Source organism: Idiotropiscis lumnitzeri, chromosome 3, assembly GCF_059441095.1.
Source record: "Idiotropiscis lumnitzeri isolate Australia: NSW breed Sydney's pygmy pipehorse chromosome 3, RoL_Ilum_1.0, whole genome shotgun sequence".
NCBI lineage: Eukaryota > Metazoa > Chordata > Actinopteri > Syngnathiformes > Syngnathidae > Idiotropiscis > Idiotropiscis lumnitzeri.
Genome location: NC_142393.1, coordinates 10,537,869 through 10,553,303, shown reverse-complemented (window position 1 = coordinate 10,553,303; position 15,435 = coordinate 10,537,869). Strand labels below are relative to the sequence as shown.

At 39.3% G+C, this 15,435-nt stretch overlaps 2 protein-coding genes across 2 annotated transcripts; both read right to left on the bottom strand.

Annotated features, from left to right (window-relative positions):
- Positions 1-1,741: 1,741 nt before the first annotated feature.
- On the bottom strand, positions 1,742-6,598 carry igf3 (insulin-like growth factor 3). Its single transcript, XM_088290823.1, has 4 exons — positions 6,398-6,598; positions 5,758-5,890; positions 4,634-4,821; positions 1,742-3,504 (listed from the first exon to the last, which is right to left on the bottom strand). The coding sequence occupies exons 1-4, from the start codon at positions 6,440-6,442 to the stop codon at positions 3,328-3,330; spliced, it is 543 nt and encodes a 180-aa protein (XP_088146949.1). The 5' UTR covers positions 6,443-6,598; the 3' UTR covers positions 1,742-3,327.
- A 4,333-nt stretch (positions 6,599-10,931) lies between these two features.
- Positions 10,932-15,380, bottom strand: lrif1 (ligand dependent nuclear receptor interacting factor 1). Its single transcript, XM_088289156.1, has 4 exons — positions 15,027-15,380; positions 13,015-14,254; positions 11,829-12,126; positions 10,932-11,717 (listed from the first exon to the last, which is right to left on the bottom strand). Exons 1-4 carry the CDS (start codon positions 15,062-15,064, stop codon positions 11,449-11,451), a joined length of 1,845 nt encoding a protein of 614 aa, XP_088145282.1. The 5' UTR covers positions 15,065-15,380; the 3' UTR covers positions 10,932-11,448.
- Positions 15,381-15,435: the final 55 nt, after the last annotated feature.

Sequence of the window (15,435 nt, the reverse complement as noted above, 5' to 3'; positions counted from 1 at the left end):
ACCACAGACACGACAGAACTGGACGAGTACGCTCTCGTCTCACCCGTGAGGGACAAAATGTGAACGCATGAAAGTGAAATTGCTTGCTTTGTGAATGTTATTCATGCACACCAGAATCTGTCCTTGAACATGTGCTGATACTCTCGATGCCAACAAAGCGGCTGATCTGAAATACATTACAGTTGATTTTTATCATCACAAATTTATTGAATTGGTCGAACATGAGAATTAAATGGAAGAGCCATTTAGAGTTGAATGTAATTCTCTAACGACGTGACGCAAGCAACCCACCGGAGACAGAGTTCCCTTATGGTCTTATCAAACCAACAGTGAACATCTGTTACTTTGTTGTGGACTCAGAAGGCCAAGGCTTTCTAATCCAAAATTAAAATCTGAACAAGCTCATTTTACGAGGCATGCCTTTCTGTTATTTGTGTATACTGTACGTCACAGGAGGTGAAAATATCAGAAGCAGAATGCTTTTTATTGACATTATTGAGATATCTGTAAAATGTCTGTAAAAGCATGCACTTTGCGGGAAAGATGTTGTTGCATGATGTTCTAACACTCAGAACCAAGTCGTCAAAACAAAAAAACAAACAAACAAAAAAAACAACTAAAATTAAAAAAAAAAAAAAAATTCCAATATAATATGCAAAAACAAAGACTGATACAAACACTTGCACGACATTTGGGTTAAACTACAAGTGCTACAATTTTAGGAACATTATTAAAAATTGAACACAAGTGGTGACCATGAAAGCAAAGGCAGATAGATGACTGCTTGATTTTTGGTGCCTCTCAAGATGTCTCCAAGGAATGCACTGAAGGAATACTCAATAATTGATCTACATCAGCCTTGGAATCTTTTGCACAGTCCCTAAAATGTTATTCATATTTTTTTTTTACTCTATGTACTTTTTTAACATGCTAGAAAACGGTGGCAGTACATGGGTGAAATTTAATATTTTAACAACAAAAATGGTTTCTTTCTACCTCTCCCCCACTGCCGTTTGTGCTACTTGCACAGGACAATATGCTCCCTAAAACAGAATATGAGGAACATTCCTTAACTTTTATTACTCAATACCAACACAATTTTCATTTGAAGTCCGCAGGTGCTACTGACAACCTCACTGGAAGACGATTAACATTAAAAGTACCATTCGGATAAATAGAGAGTGGAGCAAAGAGAGACTCCCCAGAAATGAACAAGAACTGAATGAGGCGGAAGCGAAGGCCTGGGAAAGAATTTCAAACGAAGAATGCGACAGTGTGTTGGAGTTATTCAGTCGCAGGCTTGATGCAATTAAAGTTACAAAAACAAGGAATAGACATTGTCGTTCCAATACTTTTGAAGGGGACCGTATATGGTGTGATTTCTATACGAAATAAATACGGATAAGGGGATCGCAATTCTATAATTTTGCTAATATCGCTGCTTTGTAAACAATGCAAGCCCGACTTGGTTCTTTGCTGAGATGGCCTTCTGAACCGAAAGGAAGGGACTAGATAACTTGAATCTGGTTATAAAATCATCAGCTGTTTTCCATGTCACCGAGACTTGAAGGCAAAACATAAGATCAAGTTGTTGTAAACAACATATTATTATGAATTGCCGGCAAAGTAAAAAGCATAACTTGTAACGCTGGAAGTTGCGAGGCAACAAATCACACATTCATGTTGTTTTCATCCAGTTATTCATTCTTTTCATGATAAATGAATTAGATCAATACATAACCAACATCAACATCTTTTAATCTCAATAGTCATACTATATATTGTCTCAGAGAAATAAATAGTTCTTTTAATATATACAACACAGATATGCAATGTTTGATAAGGTCCAACTACAGGAAAAAAAAAAAGGTCTCCATACACAATATAATACGATAAAAAACATTTGAGATAACGTACAAATAGAATTGTTATCAAAGTGCATGACATAATAAAAAAAACAAATGAAACATGTTATAAATGTGCCATAAATACAAAGCAAAAGAAAGTAATAGGAATAGACGAGTTGCTGGAGAATATTCACAAGAAAAGAGTAGCATTTGCAAACTTGTGCAAACTAAACCAATGATCCAGAAAGGAGCCACTAAAATGTGGCAGGTGGCAAAGTTTGCGTAGAAAATTCATGTGGGTCTCCACAGCCAGTAAAGGATGCAGAGAGAACATTTATGGTAGATTTCTTATAAGTGTCTAAATTTCCATGGGAATTTAAAATGGGCAATTCTGGAATTGGAAACATTCCATGGGAATTATGTTAATTCACTGGAAATCAGTGTGGGGAGGGGAGGGGGCAGAACTGGCAAATTATGTCACTCAAAAGTCAAAGTACCACTGTAACATTTTAAAGCTGGTTGTTTTAGGAGGAGGGAGTTTTATTTAAATAGCATATTTCACACACAAGGCAACTCAATGTGCTTCACACAACCAAATGGACAACACCTAAAAGCGTTAAACAAGCAGCTAAAGACATTAAAAGACAGAACAAAAGTAGCTTTTTAAAATTACTAAGAGAACGTGCGCTGACAACATTTGGACATTAAGATTTGGAGCCTATCCCGGCTATCTTCTTCGGGCAGTAGGCGGGGGACACCCTGAACTCGTTGCCAGCCAATCGCAGGGCACACAGAGACGAACAACCATCCGCGCTCACAATTTAGAGTGTCCAATCGACCTGCCATGCATGTTTTGGGAATTTGGGAGGAAACCCATGCAGGCACGGGGAGAATATGCAAAGTCCACACAGGAAGGCCGGAGCCGGAATCGATCCTACGATCTCTGCTCTGTGAGGCCACCGTGACGCCACGTATAGACCAGTAGGAGAATTTTAAAATGTATTCTACAGCTAATTGGGAGGCAGTGTAAAGCCTTTCGGACCGGAGTAATTGGTTCAGATCTTGTTTAGGCGGCATTACGTAAAAACTGAGCTTCCCTTTCAAATATTTAAGCTCCCTATCAAAACCCAATCTCATTTTTTTAGATCCCTCCACGAATTCCCTTCAATTCCTCCAAATTGTTGTTAATTCCGATGGAAAGTTTCCAACTACAATTAGCAGAATTTCTTTGATCAGCAACCTGAGCCTGGACACTTACTAGGCACCTTTAATGTGTTTAAAGGTACGTCACCCATGTGATTTACGGCATCGTAACTGAAGTATGTACAACATAAAACAAAAGAGCAGCATTTTCCCAAAGTACAATAAAGTTACATGACTTGCTGGTGAGAGTCAGGCCAGTCCTACAAGGAGGGTCCATGAGATAGACTCACTCACTCAAATGGTGACAGACAGAACACCATTGGTAGATGCCAGCCAGTTACAAGGTTGTCCTCGAAGTGGCCACCGAGGGGGTCTCCCTTGTCGTGTGCTGTCGGTTTGTCCTCCTTTGTGGTGACGGCTTCATTTTGTTCCTATAAGCCTCTCTCTTTGGACTGTCGGGCGGCCCCAGGTGCTGTAGAAGTCTTTTCTGAAATACTGCTTGGAACTGATAGGCCTGCAAGACAACGATAAGCAAAAACAAAGCGTTTCAAGGACTTGGTGAGCATGCGGCTTCTCGGCATCAGATGACCTTGGTCCTTTGTTTGACCTGAACTGATTTGATGGGTTGGCACTGACTTGTTATGGTTCATTACCAGTATTATGCGCTTATCTGGTAAATGATTATTTTACATCAACATGAACATTTCAACATACAGATGTCATTAAGATGGGTTTTGCTCGTCTATTTAGTAGCAGGCTTTTGATCAGTGAGTGTAAACAATAATCATCTTTACCCGCTTTGGTACTACAATGTTGCTTTTCAATGAAGCTCTTTAAGAAATGTGCTTAGCTTGTAAGTGATTCACAATGTCAAAATGTGAATCAGATATAGGAGATGTACCAACATTCTAATTGAAGACCAGGAAAGAGAAAAAATGCACAATAGTAGCTCACCGTAAAAGTAACTTTAGAGGTGCAACGATTACGAGACAGCTAGCAATCAATTAGCAAATGAATTGATAATTTTTTGCGAATTGATTACTCATTAGAGACCTTGTTTAATTAAAAACCGTCCACACCGTTGGAATTTCTCAATTTCCTCTCAACAGTCAATGTTGTCAGATTTGTGTAGACATTCACGGCTGACTATGTTTGTTCAATCCAAATAAAACATTTGCAAACTGCTTTTAATTTGTATAACATTCCACGACAATGAGCCTGAAAGTCACATCATGGAATTGCTGCATATTTCAAACATTTTGAATTCAAATTTATCTACGTTGTCTGTCGTTTATGTCAGGGAACAGCAACGATACTCGTGAGTGGTGAAATTGACATTCATGCACAATGAATGAAAACTCACCAATAAAAAATTAAATTGAATTAAAGAACGGCACAAAGTAAAGTTGAATTTTATTATTATCATCATGTTTGATATGCCTCACTTGACAGTTGGATGAAAACATAGTTTTGCGTCAAGGAAGACCAAACACTTGTTTCATTTTCTATGTCACTTGAGCTCAAATCCATTATAATTAACCGATGGGGCAAGAGACGGAACTGTGAGGTAGACGTGCCGTTATATGAATCTTCACTTCCTAAACAAGAAGCATGTTTTTACATCCAGTAAATGCGGTTCTTACCACGTCCGTTTGTTTGGTGGTGAGGGTTTCCATGCTTGTACTTGGCCCTGCTGTAGTCTGCTGTTGCGGTTTTGCTTTAGCGCAGTACATCTCCAGATGGTGCAGGTCGCAGCCATTTGACCGGCAGCATTTGTCCACGATCCCCCTGCCTCGGGGCCGAGAACCGTAGCCAGACCATGTGCCTTTACCTGCCATGGGACAAACACAGTCCATTAGGATCTGGTTTTAAAGTCTATCTCGATCAATATTATGAAATGCCAAGCAAAAATTAGCATCCTAAAGTAATTAGCAATAACATGCAAAACTGATCCTTAATTAAATAGTCAACACGCAACCAAAATCTAAACATGATCCTATTTAAAAAAAAAAAAAAGGCTCCAGAGTCACGTTCTTGCCATCCACGCAGCGTTAGTGTGAGCCAGCACTGTTCTCCCCCTCCCACCTCGTACCTTTCTATGAAAACAAAGCTGCGCTCAGATAGCAAGTGCTGCAACAATAATGCTATCACACAATGTGGCACAGTGTACTGGTGGGTATGCTCCCATTTTCAAGTATTGCCACCACTTTGATACCAGAAGGAGACAGCGGCCTCGGTCAGAACAGGAGAAAGGTAATCAGGTGAAAGGGCGCGTGGGTGACTTTCAGTGTGCCATCATGCAATTAATAAGTCCTCATATGAACCTTGCGGGACGATTGTGAAAACCCAACACACCAACACTAAAAACAATTTGTGCCTTGTCACTTGCTGTAAAGAAGCAAAGAATGCTCTAACATGACAATTATACCACTAATAAGCTTCAGCACAACTGTGAATGTGTGAGGATGGTGTGATCTTTAGAATCGCAATCATGAAAACAATGTGTGTGTGTGTGTGTGTTGTGGTGGTGGGGGGGTGCTAAGGTGACGCTAGAGATTTCTTTCAAATTTACAACTCAGTGTCTCAAAAATGTAGGAAATATGTACGCACAACATTTTGTGCATCAAAAATAGGCCAAATGATTATTTATTTATTTTTTTTACAAATATATAAATGATAAACACATTGGATCATAACTATTAAAACTCTTGACATCATTTCCAAAAAGTCCACAGCAGTGCAACGCACAATATGAAGACGGCCGTACCTAAGTAGAGTCCACGGTCACCACACACGAACAGGAGGTCATTGAGGAGTTCCGAGCCACAGCGAAGCTTGGCGGCCTCTGAGCGCAGAGGCCCGCTGATCAGGCACATGACCGAACAGAACAAGCACAACACCTGAGGACAACAGGAACATGTGTTGAAATAAAAATATATTTTTTTTTGGGGAACTTTAAACAGCATCTCAAAGAGTAATGGTAGTTTTTAATATTTTTTTTCAACGTAAAAACGCCACAAATCAAAACACAATGGAACCGGAGTTATCCTACACACGTACGGTAGCATATTATCAAGATTATATGCGCATATGTAAAGTGCCAGTGAGAAAACGTGCAGTGGTGATCTTAACAATCAATGTTACTCAAGAAGTTTGTCAACTTAAATGACCGCTGAATTGTTTTCACAAACAGAGACTTTTGCATGAGTATGAATAATCGAGACTTATTCAAGAAAGTTACATGAAAACTTTGAGTATGAACAGACTTCATTTCTTGACGCAACTATCACTTAAGATTCCAAGTTGAAACTGCACCAAAAATTAAATATTGTCCACCACTACCGACAACTACAAAATACTGTTTAGTCATTGCCGTTTGTAGTTCACAAACAAAGAAAAACTCTTACCTTCAATGGCAGTGTTCTCCCTAAAGGACAACGTGAGGAGTTCATCCTGCTTGTGCAGTGCGACTTTTGCGCACCTTCAGTATTATAGTCCGACTGCAAGAGAGGAGGAAGGTCTGCAGCAGCAAGAGATGACCTCCCTCCACTCCTTCGTCAATTTGTTTTCAAATCTCATCTGATTCTCCTATCAGATGATTCAACATTCTGTAACGGGGACGGAACTTGTTCTAAAATGTTCCTTACAATCATTTGTCGTAGCGTGATACAGAGGATAGAAAAAGTTAACGAGCTTTTGTTCAAATGGTTTTGTGAGACCAGTGACATCAAGATTGGAGTTGTTACTAAAATCGGTTTTGTGTGATTTTGGTCTACGGATTGCACAGTTTGGGGGATGTTGGACTGTCGACGTTCCACAACAATAATTATCACCTTGACTAAAACCTCAAACGGCGATTCTGACCTTCACCTTGGGTATGGTCTTGTTTAGGTGATGTGCTGTTATTTTTATGCCAAACAAACTGTAGCATTTGGAATGTGTATTCCTGTAGCTCTTCAATGTCGCGGAAAACCCTTTGGCAGCCCCCCCCCCCCCCTCTCACCTGTTATCTTTCTGCTCTTTAATCAGTTGTCGACGGACGTCATCCACTGTAGTCCTGCCACCCACTTTCTGTATTGTTTATCCTGTAGAGCAGGGGTGGGCAAACTTCTTGATTGGCGGGCCACAATGGGTTCTAAAATTTGAGTGAGGGGCCCGACCAGGAGCAAATGGATGGAGTGTTTTGGTAAAAAATGCATTTGATTTTAAATGAAAGTGAACAAAAGCATTACAACAAAATATATTTGTCTTTGACACGCCAGAGTATTTAGAAAATAAAACATTAACCATGTTTATTCATTTAATTTTTTTTCAAGTTCGGAGGGCCGGATTAAAACGGTTAACGGGCCAGATGTGGCCCCAGGGCCGTAGTTCGCCCACACCTGGTCTAGGGGCTAGTGAATTTGCAAAGTGGAACAAGCTGTAACGGTGACTTTATATTTTGGTAAAGTATAATTTCTTCAAAATCCAATCACGTCAATGAACCATTCGCTTGTCAGTGACTTGATACAACTCGGCAAATGTCACAATAAACATTTTATCAGCTCAGATATCTAAAGTTATGTTTCTGTTTTTCAAGTGGCAAACAATTTCATGTTATCTGTATTTTGCTATTAACTCATTTACTACGAGCTGAGTAAAAAACAAAACAAAAAAAAAACAAGGGTTCTTTGACGTCTTTAGCCGTCAATGGTAGTAAAAGTTCATAAGGTCTTTTTCTATGTGGGGAAACACACAGTAAACTTCTGGGGTCATAATAAATTAATCACTCAAACCATTACACGACTTTCAAAAAGAAAAACAACTCTAGACAGTGAGTGACAGGCCCTATCAGCATGGCAAAGCCCAAAAAGGAAAACATATCATTAAATAAAATGAAATTAAAAGAAGATGCAATGTGATTTTGTCAATTTGGAGAAAAGGGCAAGTTTATATTGTATTGTCTTTCTTGCTTCTCATCTCTGATGGTTATTTGATTGTTTACGTTCTTAGCAGCATGATATCTGCACTAGAATGTTACTTAGATTTGACCAAATGCATTTTTATCTAATGACAAAAGCAGTAAGAGCCAATGTGCGCTCAAAAATTCTGCTTGACTCAAATCATGATGGTGATCAACATATACTTTTGGAAGCCATTGAAACGATGTGAAAAGTATTACATTTTTCACCAATTACAGCATCTGCCATTAAAAAAAAAAAAAAAGACCAAAATGAAGTAAGGTACCAAATGAAAGATTTATGAGGTTTATTATGTCTTGTAGTAACATACGGATCCAGTATGTAAGTGTATAAACATTTTTTTCGCTGCCTTTTAGCAAATAAATTGAAATGATTACAGTAAATGTTGATTATTTGCTTAAAAGGCATATTGAAATCATTAATGACATTAAGAACAAAGAATCTCAAACATCTTACCCATGAAAATATTATAATTATTGCAATACGCCACCTAGTAGCATCATAGGGAATTATTCATATGAAGTTCTGATGTCTGTCATTTCCATAAACGATGCTACAATTAAGATCTCAGAGACGCACTTGGTGATATTTTAGAAGGAGGAGTGCAATATGGCACCCAAAAAATCAAGTAAGCAGTTTCAAAACAAAGAAATGACCACTGAAAAGTGTAACAGAGCATCATCATTGTTTATGTTTTACAGCACAAACATTAAGTTCACCCGTTCCGCCCCATCAAACGTTATCACCCGCTATCCCAGTCCTGTAGATAGGGTCAACCCCCTTCCAGACTCCACAGATGAAAAGGATGGACGTTTGACATAGGCACTTTAAGAATTTATTTATTTATTTATTTTTTTACTTTCAGGTTTAAGTGCTTTGTAAGTAACATTCACCACCGTGTGGATTATTTCGGTACTTCATCTGTTTCCAAGCCCTGAGCTTGCACATTGAAGCCTTCAAAATGTTATGCTTATCAGGTCTCAGCTGAAGTCCCACCTCCCCTAGACATTTATAGGTTCGTATCAGACATAGGGTTGGCCAAAAATACAAGAACGTATTGTCATGGTCTGCGGATGGCACAACCCTATTATACAGAAAAAATTCGTCTGACTCTTTGTGATACACTGTCATGAAGCACTAAGCCAAAAGTAGCACGGCGGAAGCGCGATTAGCATATCTGAGTAAACAATCAGAATAATGTTCAATATACACTGAAATAAATAAATATGCAATATATATATAATATAAATATGAATTGAAAGGATCTTACATTCAGTGGTGTGTCCCACGATGAGAGCATCCTCAGTCAATTTCAACTATATTTAGGCAATCTTTTTGCTTCATTCAATTCCAGCGTGGATGAAACATTTCAATTCCAAAGTCTCTCCTTGAGTCCAGCTGTCACACTTCGTCTTCCTACTGCCAGAAAGACACGGGATGTTATGAACAAGAGAATTGATAGAAAATAGAGAGATGGACACACAGTATTTGGCCTTAATTCAATGTAAAAGGTACGCCTTTCCTTAAATCAGGCGTGGGCAAACTACGGCCCGGGGGCCACATGCGGCCCGTTAAACGTTTTAATCTGGCCCGCCAAACTTGAAAAAAAATTAAATGAATAAACCTTGTTAATGTTTTATTTTCTAAATACTGTGGTTTTTCAAAGGCATAATTTCATTTAAAATTATTTATTTTTTTCTCCACTGAGGTGAGGTTACCAAAACACTCCATCCATCTCCTCCTGGTCCGGCCCCTCTGTCAAATTTTAGAACCCATTGCGGCCCGCCAATCAAAAAGTTTGCCCCCCCCCCCCTGACTTAAATGAACACCATTAGTAATATTGTTCCCTAAATAAAAGGCCTCCCTGCTATCATGCAAACAAATGGCCGGCCAGCCATAACAACTACGGAACAATCAGGAAATATGAAACGTGATGCATGTCCTTACCGTCTCCTGAGGCTGTTGAGGTGTCATCTGTTGACTTTGTCTGACCTTCTTCATTGTTAGATAAATACCTTCACAGTAAACAATGATAAAATACTCACTGGCGTGAGAATCTGCGTCCTGAAACAAGAGGGGGGTTTGAAGGGTCTCACTGTTTGACCCACCCTGGTATTATGTCCCTCGGCACATTGTAAGCATCCAAGTTGGAGGAGACAAAGCACATTTTCAAGCTGAAACTCCGCTTTGAGCAGGGAGGCGATACGCTCTTTGGGAATGTCTTTGCTTTGCAGTACTACTGGAAAAATGTGTATGCCTTGTGGGGACTCTGCAAGCGTGTTGGAGTTATTAGGTTCCATCATGGGGAGAACGATTGCTCTGACCGCTGCGTATGGTAAACGCCAAATCGATATTCTTACCACCTTTGCCTCTGCTGGGACGTATAACTCCACACTGTCTAGGGTGCTCATTTTTTCCTAAGGACACAGAGGAGAGTTAAAGAGGACATGTCATCGACTTTAATTGCTTGTGTATACTCAGCGAGGGATCTGGACTGTCTGCCCATCTACCAAGAGTGAAATTAAACTGATTAATTCTATGAAACCAAATAGAATGAAAAAGAAAGTGAATAGTATTCCCTTGATCAATGAGGAGTTTAAATCATATTTAGATGTCATTTGTCCTTGACAAAAATCCAAGGTGCTCTTGATATCTATGAAAAAGGGGAGAACCCCCGGAATTAATGGGCAATTCGTTGAAACTTCTCAGATAGAATAAAAAATTCTCGACTTATGGCCTTCGTACACAATTTTTCACCTCATAAAACTTTCCTTTGCAAAAACGCAAATATACTTGCCGAAAACAAGTCTATTTCTTTCGAATTTCCTTCATATCTAAATAAGTCAAGCCAATGCATGTTAATGCTAAACAATAACAAAACATCAGCGTTATAACATCGTCTTCATATATAGAAACAAGTTGTCACAATTTTCTCATTGTAGTGTTAAATAAACGTGGTCATAATTTTATAAAAATAGAACATGGTGCAAATATTTATTACAAGCGGATCAGAACATGGAAGGCTGGACACATTTTGAGTAGCTGCATAATAAAGTCCATCTGAAATTAATGGAAAAATGGGGAGAAAATCAAGCACTATGTTAGAAGGGATTAAATAAAACAAAATAACGGAAATATTTATATTGTGGTCCACTATTTGGGCGATTAGTCCTCATCTTAGGTCATCCATCATCTCTCCTCAGATGGCTGGAGCTGGAACCGAACCCCGCACACCTGGAGCGTGAGGCAGACGTGCCTGCTTAATTTAGCACCATTCAGCAACTGCAGCAGCATTTTGATGAGCATCAAAAGACATTCTTGGAGTGTTTGCGTAAATTAGACTCTTAACTACAGTCAAATGCTACAGCCAAACTAACTCATTCAAAAATTCTTATGTTTACCACACACACACACATAAGTGGCTGGTTGCTGTGAGTCCATGCAATCAGGTTGGTCCCACTAAAGTTGGATATTTACTTATTTCATTCGACCTTATGCTAACGTCTACTCCGTTTACTCGAGTGGTCTCTTGTCCATGTTAACCTTTGTGACTCTTCAACCCTGGTGCCGGTCTTCACGGCTAGGCCCAGGGTACCAGGGACACAACATGGACACATGGTGCGTTTCCTTGCCCTTCCCATCCTACTTGTGTTGGAACGAGCATTATTCAGGCTCTCGGGAGCCGAGTCCTGGGAGTTCGGAGTGTCATTTTCATCCGAGTTGGGGAGGTCGTCATCGATTGGCTCCACGTAGCCAACCATTAGCCCTGTGTTCAGATCACAGAATATTGTCTTATGAGAAATTCTAGCAGAAGGGCATTTTGTTTTCTTAGCATTTTGTTTCAGGTTCAAAAGACAACACTTCACTGAAACGTTACCTGCATGGGGACTTGAAGCAACAATTTCTCCTGCTCTTTTGATATCAACTGGAGTACTGCTCCGCACAGGCTCTAGTGGATTGAAACGGTACTGCATAAAAATTTCCGTCTCACTCAATAGGTTTGTGGTTTCCTGAATGTCCTCTTTGGGCCCCTTTTTTGCAGCCTCATTGAGTCCGAGACCAGATGATCCTAGATTAATTCTCTGCAGGCAAATTCTCACATCAGATGTAACCCCAAACATTTGCCGTAGAAGGTGATCAGATGATATGCAAACTGGTGGAGGATGTGAGGAACACTGCAAAAAAACAAAAAATAATCATAAAATGTCATCTTTGTCACATATTCCATCACAAATGCTCTTTGTCCACTGCTGTACCAACATGAAAAGAAAAGGAGGTAGGCCCAGCAGCAGTGGCAGGTCTTTCATGTTAAGACTGAAAACCCGTTTCTTCCCGAGAGCCATCTCCATGCTGAACTCTTGCACATAACTACCTTTACCTTGTAGAATGGCAACATATTTATTTATTTAATTATTTAATTAATTTAAATGATATATTTGATTCAATTACATTTGTTATATTTGCACTACAGAGGTCAGCTCTCCGATCTCATTGTACAGTGAGTACAATGACAATAAAGGGGATTCGGATTCTGATATATGGTAAAACAAGTTCAAGGGAAACAAATTACGGTCGCATTTTGTTTCCCGACTCGTGTTAAAAGAGGACATAGTAGAAGATCACATAAAGGTCAATTTTCCACTGTTCAATTTCCAATTAAAAAAAAAGAAAAGAAATGGAAGATGGCTCGTTCCCTCTCAATGGAGACAACACTGCCTTCTAGTGGACGGGGGCGGGATGGCCTTTACACGTGTGAAAATCTGAGACCTGTGTGAGTGAATAGCTTGAAACGGTGCGGCGTTTTATGGCAAAAATAAATGTGCGCCTACTGAACCACAAACATGCATTGGATAATTCACACGTTTTATGAATGATTAATCATGATAATTGCACAAACAGCACTAAAAAAAAAATAATATAAATAAAAAAAAAACACCTGAAAATCGCATGTACATTTGTGAATTTGCGGATGTGTATGGGTGGATAATTTGCGGCAATTTTGTACCAATAGTTTATGGGCGTTATATTGATTGCTCACAGTCATCTATTGCACCCGTGCTTACCATCATGCTCTGATTGAGTTCCTGGCTTCTAGCAATGGCGCCTTCATCCCAGCTTTCACATGCCAGTTGAACCTGGGCAGCACCCGAGCAATTGAGGGCTGTCGTCTTATGTCCAGTCTCGTGGTCCAATGTCCTTGTGTTTGTTCCATTCTCCAGGGTTTGTTCTACCGGACTTTGTATTGGCACCTCTTCAAATTTTGGCGGTATATATGATACAAATATGACATTATCTTCATCCAAAGAAGAGTCCGTTTGCAGTGTTTGAGTCAAGTCAACCGGATTATCGTCAGTGCAAAGGTCAATCACTTCATTTGGCATTTTAGGAGCGATAATCCTTGAATTTGACAAGCGTGACGATGAGGATGATGGTACTGCTGAGGTTGTTATCTGGCAACTTTTTTCCTCGCTCTCCGCTGGTGAAGAAAGTGCATCCTTTTTGGCTGCGAAAAACACCCTTCCATCGCACATGACTAAGTCTCTGTGATGATGTGTTTCACTTGTGATCAAGCCGGACAGAGAGCCAGGTGGCAAGTTTTCAAGCACTCCAAACTTGCTGCTTCCATCCAAAGTTTGAAAAGTTTTTGATGGAAGAGAAGGAGAATGTGGAAGGTCAACAGCAGACTCATTCGAGTTGACTTCTTCAATCACCCACTTCATTGGGCTATTGGGCATCTGGGAAACCTTTGGAATTAATTTCAAGTGAGATTTGGGTGATTGCAGTGAAAGTGAAGTCATAGGTGATATTGAACAAGACTTGTCAAGTTCTGAAACGTATGAAGAAACATTGCTTTGACAGACAGTCGTCGTAGATGATACAGTAGCCACGCTGGTTGAGTCTAAACTTGAAAAGGAGTTTGTTGATGACATCAAAAGCTGTTTCTTAAAACCTGAGCGCACTTCTGAAACTGAAACTGTTCGCACCTGACTTTTGGGAGCTCTGAGTGGATGTGTATTTAATGAAATACCAAGTTCCAGTGCTTGACCCCCAACACCAAGTCGAGAAGGCAAGGCATTCACAAGGGAAACCTGATTGCCCGCAGTTTGTTCCGTGGCTAATGACATCACAGCTGTCTTTCCTGCTAATGGAACAGTTGCCGATACAACATTTTCCCGTGTTTTAGGTTTGATGATTTGACTTTCGACATATTTCCCATTGACCATCTGAACAGGAATCAGTGTCATGATATTTCTTCCGTCGGCACCAATGGCAGGCAAGGCCTGGTAGAAGACCCCAGTCCCTCTGAGAAAAGTAAAAGGAGCAGAGAAAGTTTATCAGTTAAGAACAGGACACCACCATCAAGAATAAAAACATTCAAATCTAGAGGATGTAGATTCCAAATAAATATTTGCTGAATTGCAGGGATTATTGCTGTATATCGTTTAATGGTTTGAAGGTTCTGTATCGTTTCAAGTTGGTGGACTTGTCAATGCAACCGATTGTGTGCTAGCTATTGTCTCTTTATTAATTTATTTTTTTATTATTTCATTATTATCTATCGTGCAATGTAAAACACATGTAAAACCTCCCCATACAATACAGAAGCTGGTAATATAAATATAAATATATATATATATAAATATATATATATATATATATATATAAATATAAATATATATATATATATAAATATAAATATATAAATATAAATATATATATATAAATATATATATATATATATATATATATATATATATATATATATATATATATATATATATCAAAGTATCAGGGCTGAGTTCTGACTAAAACTGCCTGGCTTTGTTGAGAAGTTCTTTTTTTTTTTGCAACAACATAGGTTTATAAAACATTTTGCCCAAACATGTCAGGTAGCTATGCATGATACAGTATTTACGACTATGCCACATAATTTGCATTCAAAGCATATGTGTTGAGTCAGTCAACATAAACATGGAGAAATAAAAAGCAGAATAATACAACACCGCAGTGTGTTTTCGCGTCTTCCATAAACAGAACGCGTCATAATGGTTATCATTCAAGTTGGTAACTTTACCTTGGCGATACATTCTCTTGCCGAGGTGCAGAATACATGACTTGGTCAAATAAATGTTGAACGCTCCACTCGTGCTGTGAAGGATAAACAGAGGCTCGACAGCGACATGCTAACCCCGGGAACAAGCTAACAATTGAGGACAGGCAAACTCAATTAGCATCCCCGTTTTGTTGTCCATCGGTGTTCAGCCATTGGATTGTAAATCTCCATATTCATTGAGAAATTGGGTGAAAAGAATAAATACACGATCGCCCTCTTTTACAACGTCATGCGTTTTCCGGTCCTTGTTGTGATTTTCTTCTAAATCTAGTTAGATTGAAGGTTAGCAAATACCGTATAGTGTGCAATAGCGCCACCTTCTGGTACGGAGCCCTGACAAAGCTTTAAGCAACATATGGTCAGCGGGCCA

Bases quoted from the DNA above. Each gene is read 5' to 3' on its own strand.
- igf3 (XM_088290823.1), bottom strand. From the start codon at position 6,442: ATGAACTCCTCACGTTGTCCTTTAGGGAGAACACTGCCATTGAAG. The intron at 4,822-5,757 runs GTACGGCCGTCT...GTCCCATGGCAG, and splicing joins TGACCGTGGACTCTACTTAG to GTAAAGGCACATGGTCTGGC. The intron at 3,505-4,633 runs GTAAGAACCGCA...GTTGTCTTGCAG, and splicing joins CCACCAAACAAACGGACGTG to GCCTATCAGTTCCAAGCAGT.
- lrif1 (XM_088289156.1), bottom strand. From the start codon at position 15,064: ATGTATTCTGCACCTCGGCAAGAGAATGTATCGCCAAG. The intron at 12,127-13,014 runs GTAAGCACGGGT...GTTTTTTTGCAG, and splicing joins AACTCAATCAGAGCATGATG to TGTTCCTCACATCCTCCACC. The intron at 11,718-11,828 runs GTAACGTTTCAG...ATCTGAACACAG, and splicing joins TGCTTCAAGTCCCCATGCAG to GGCTAATGGTTGGCTACGTG.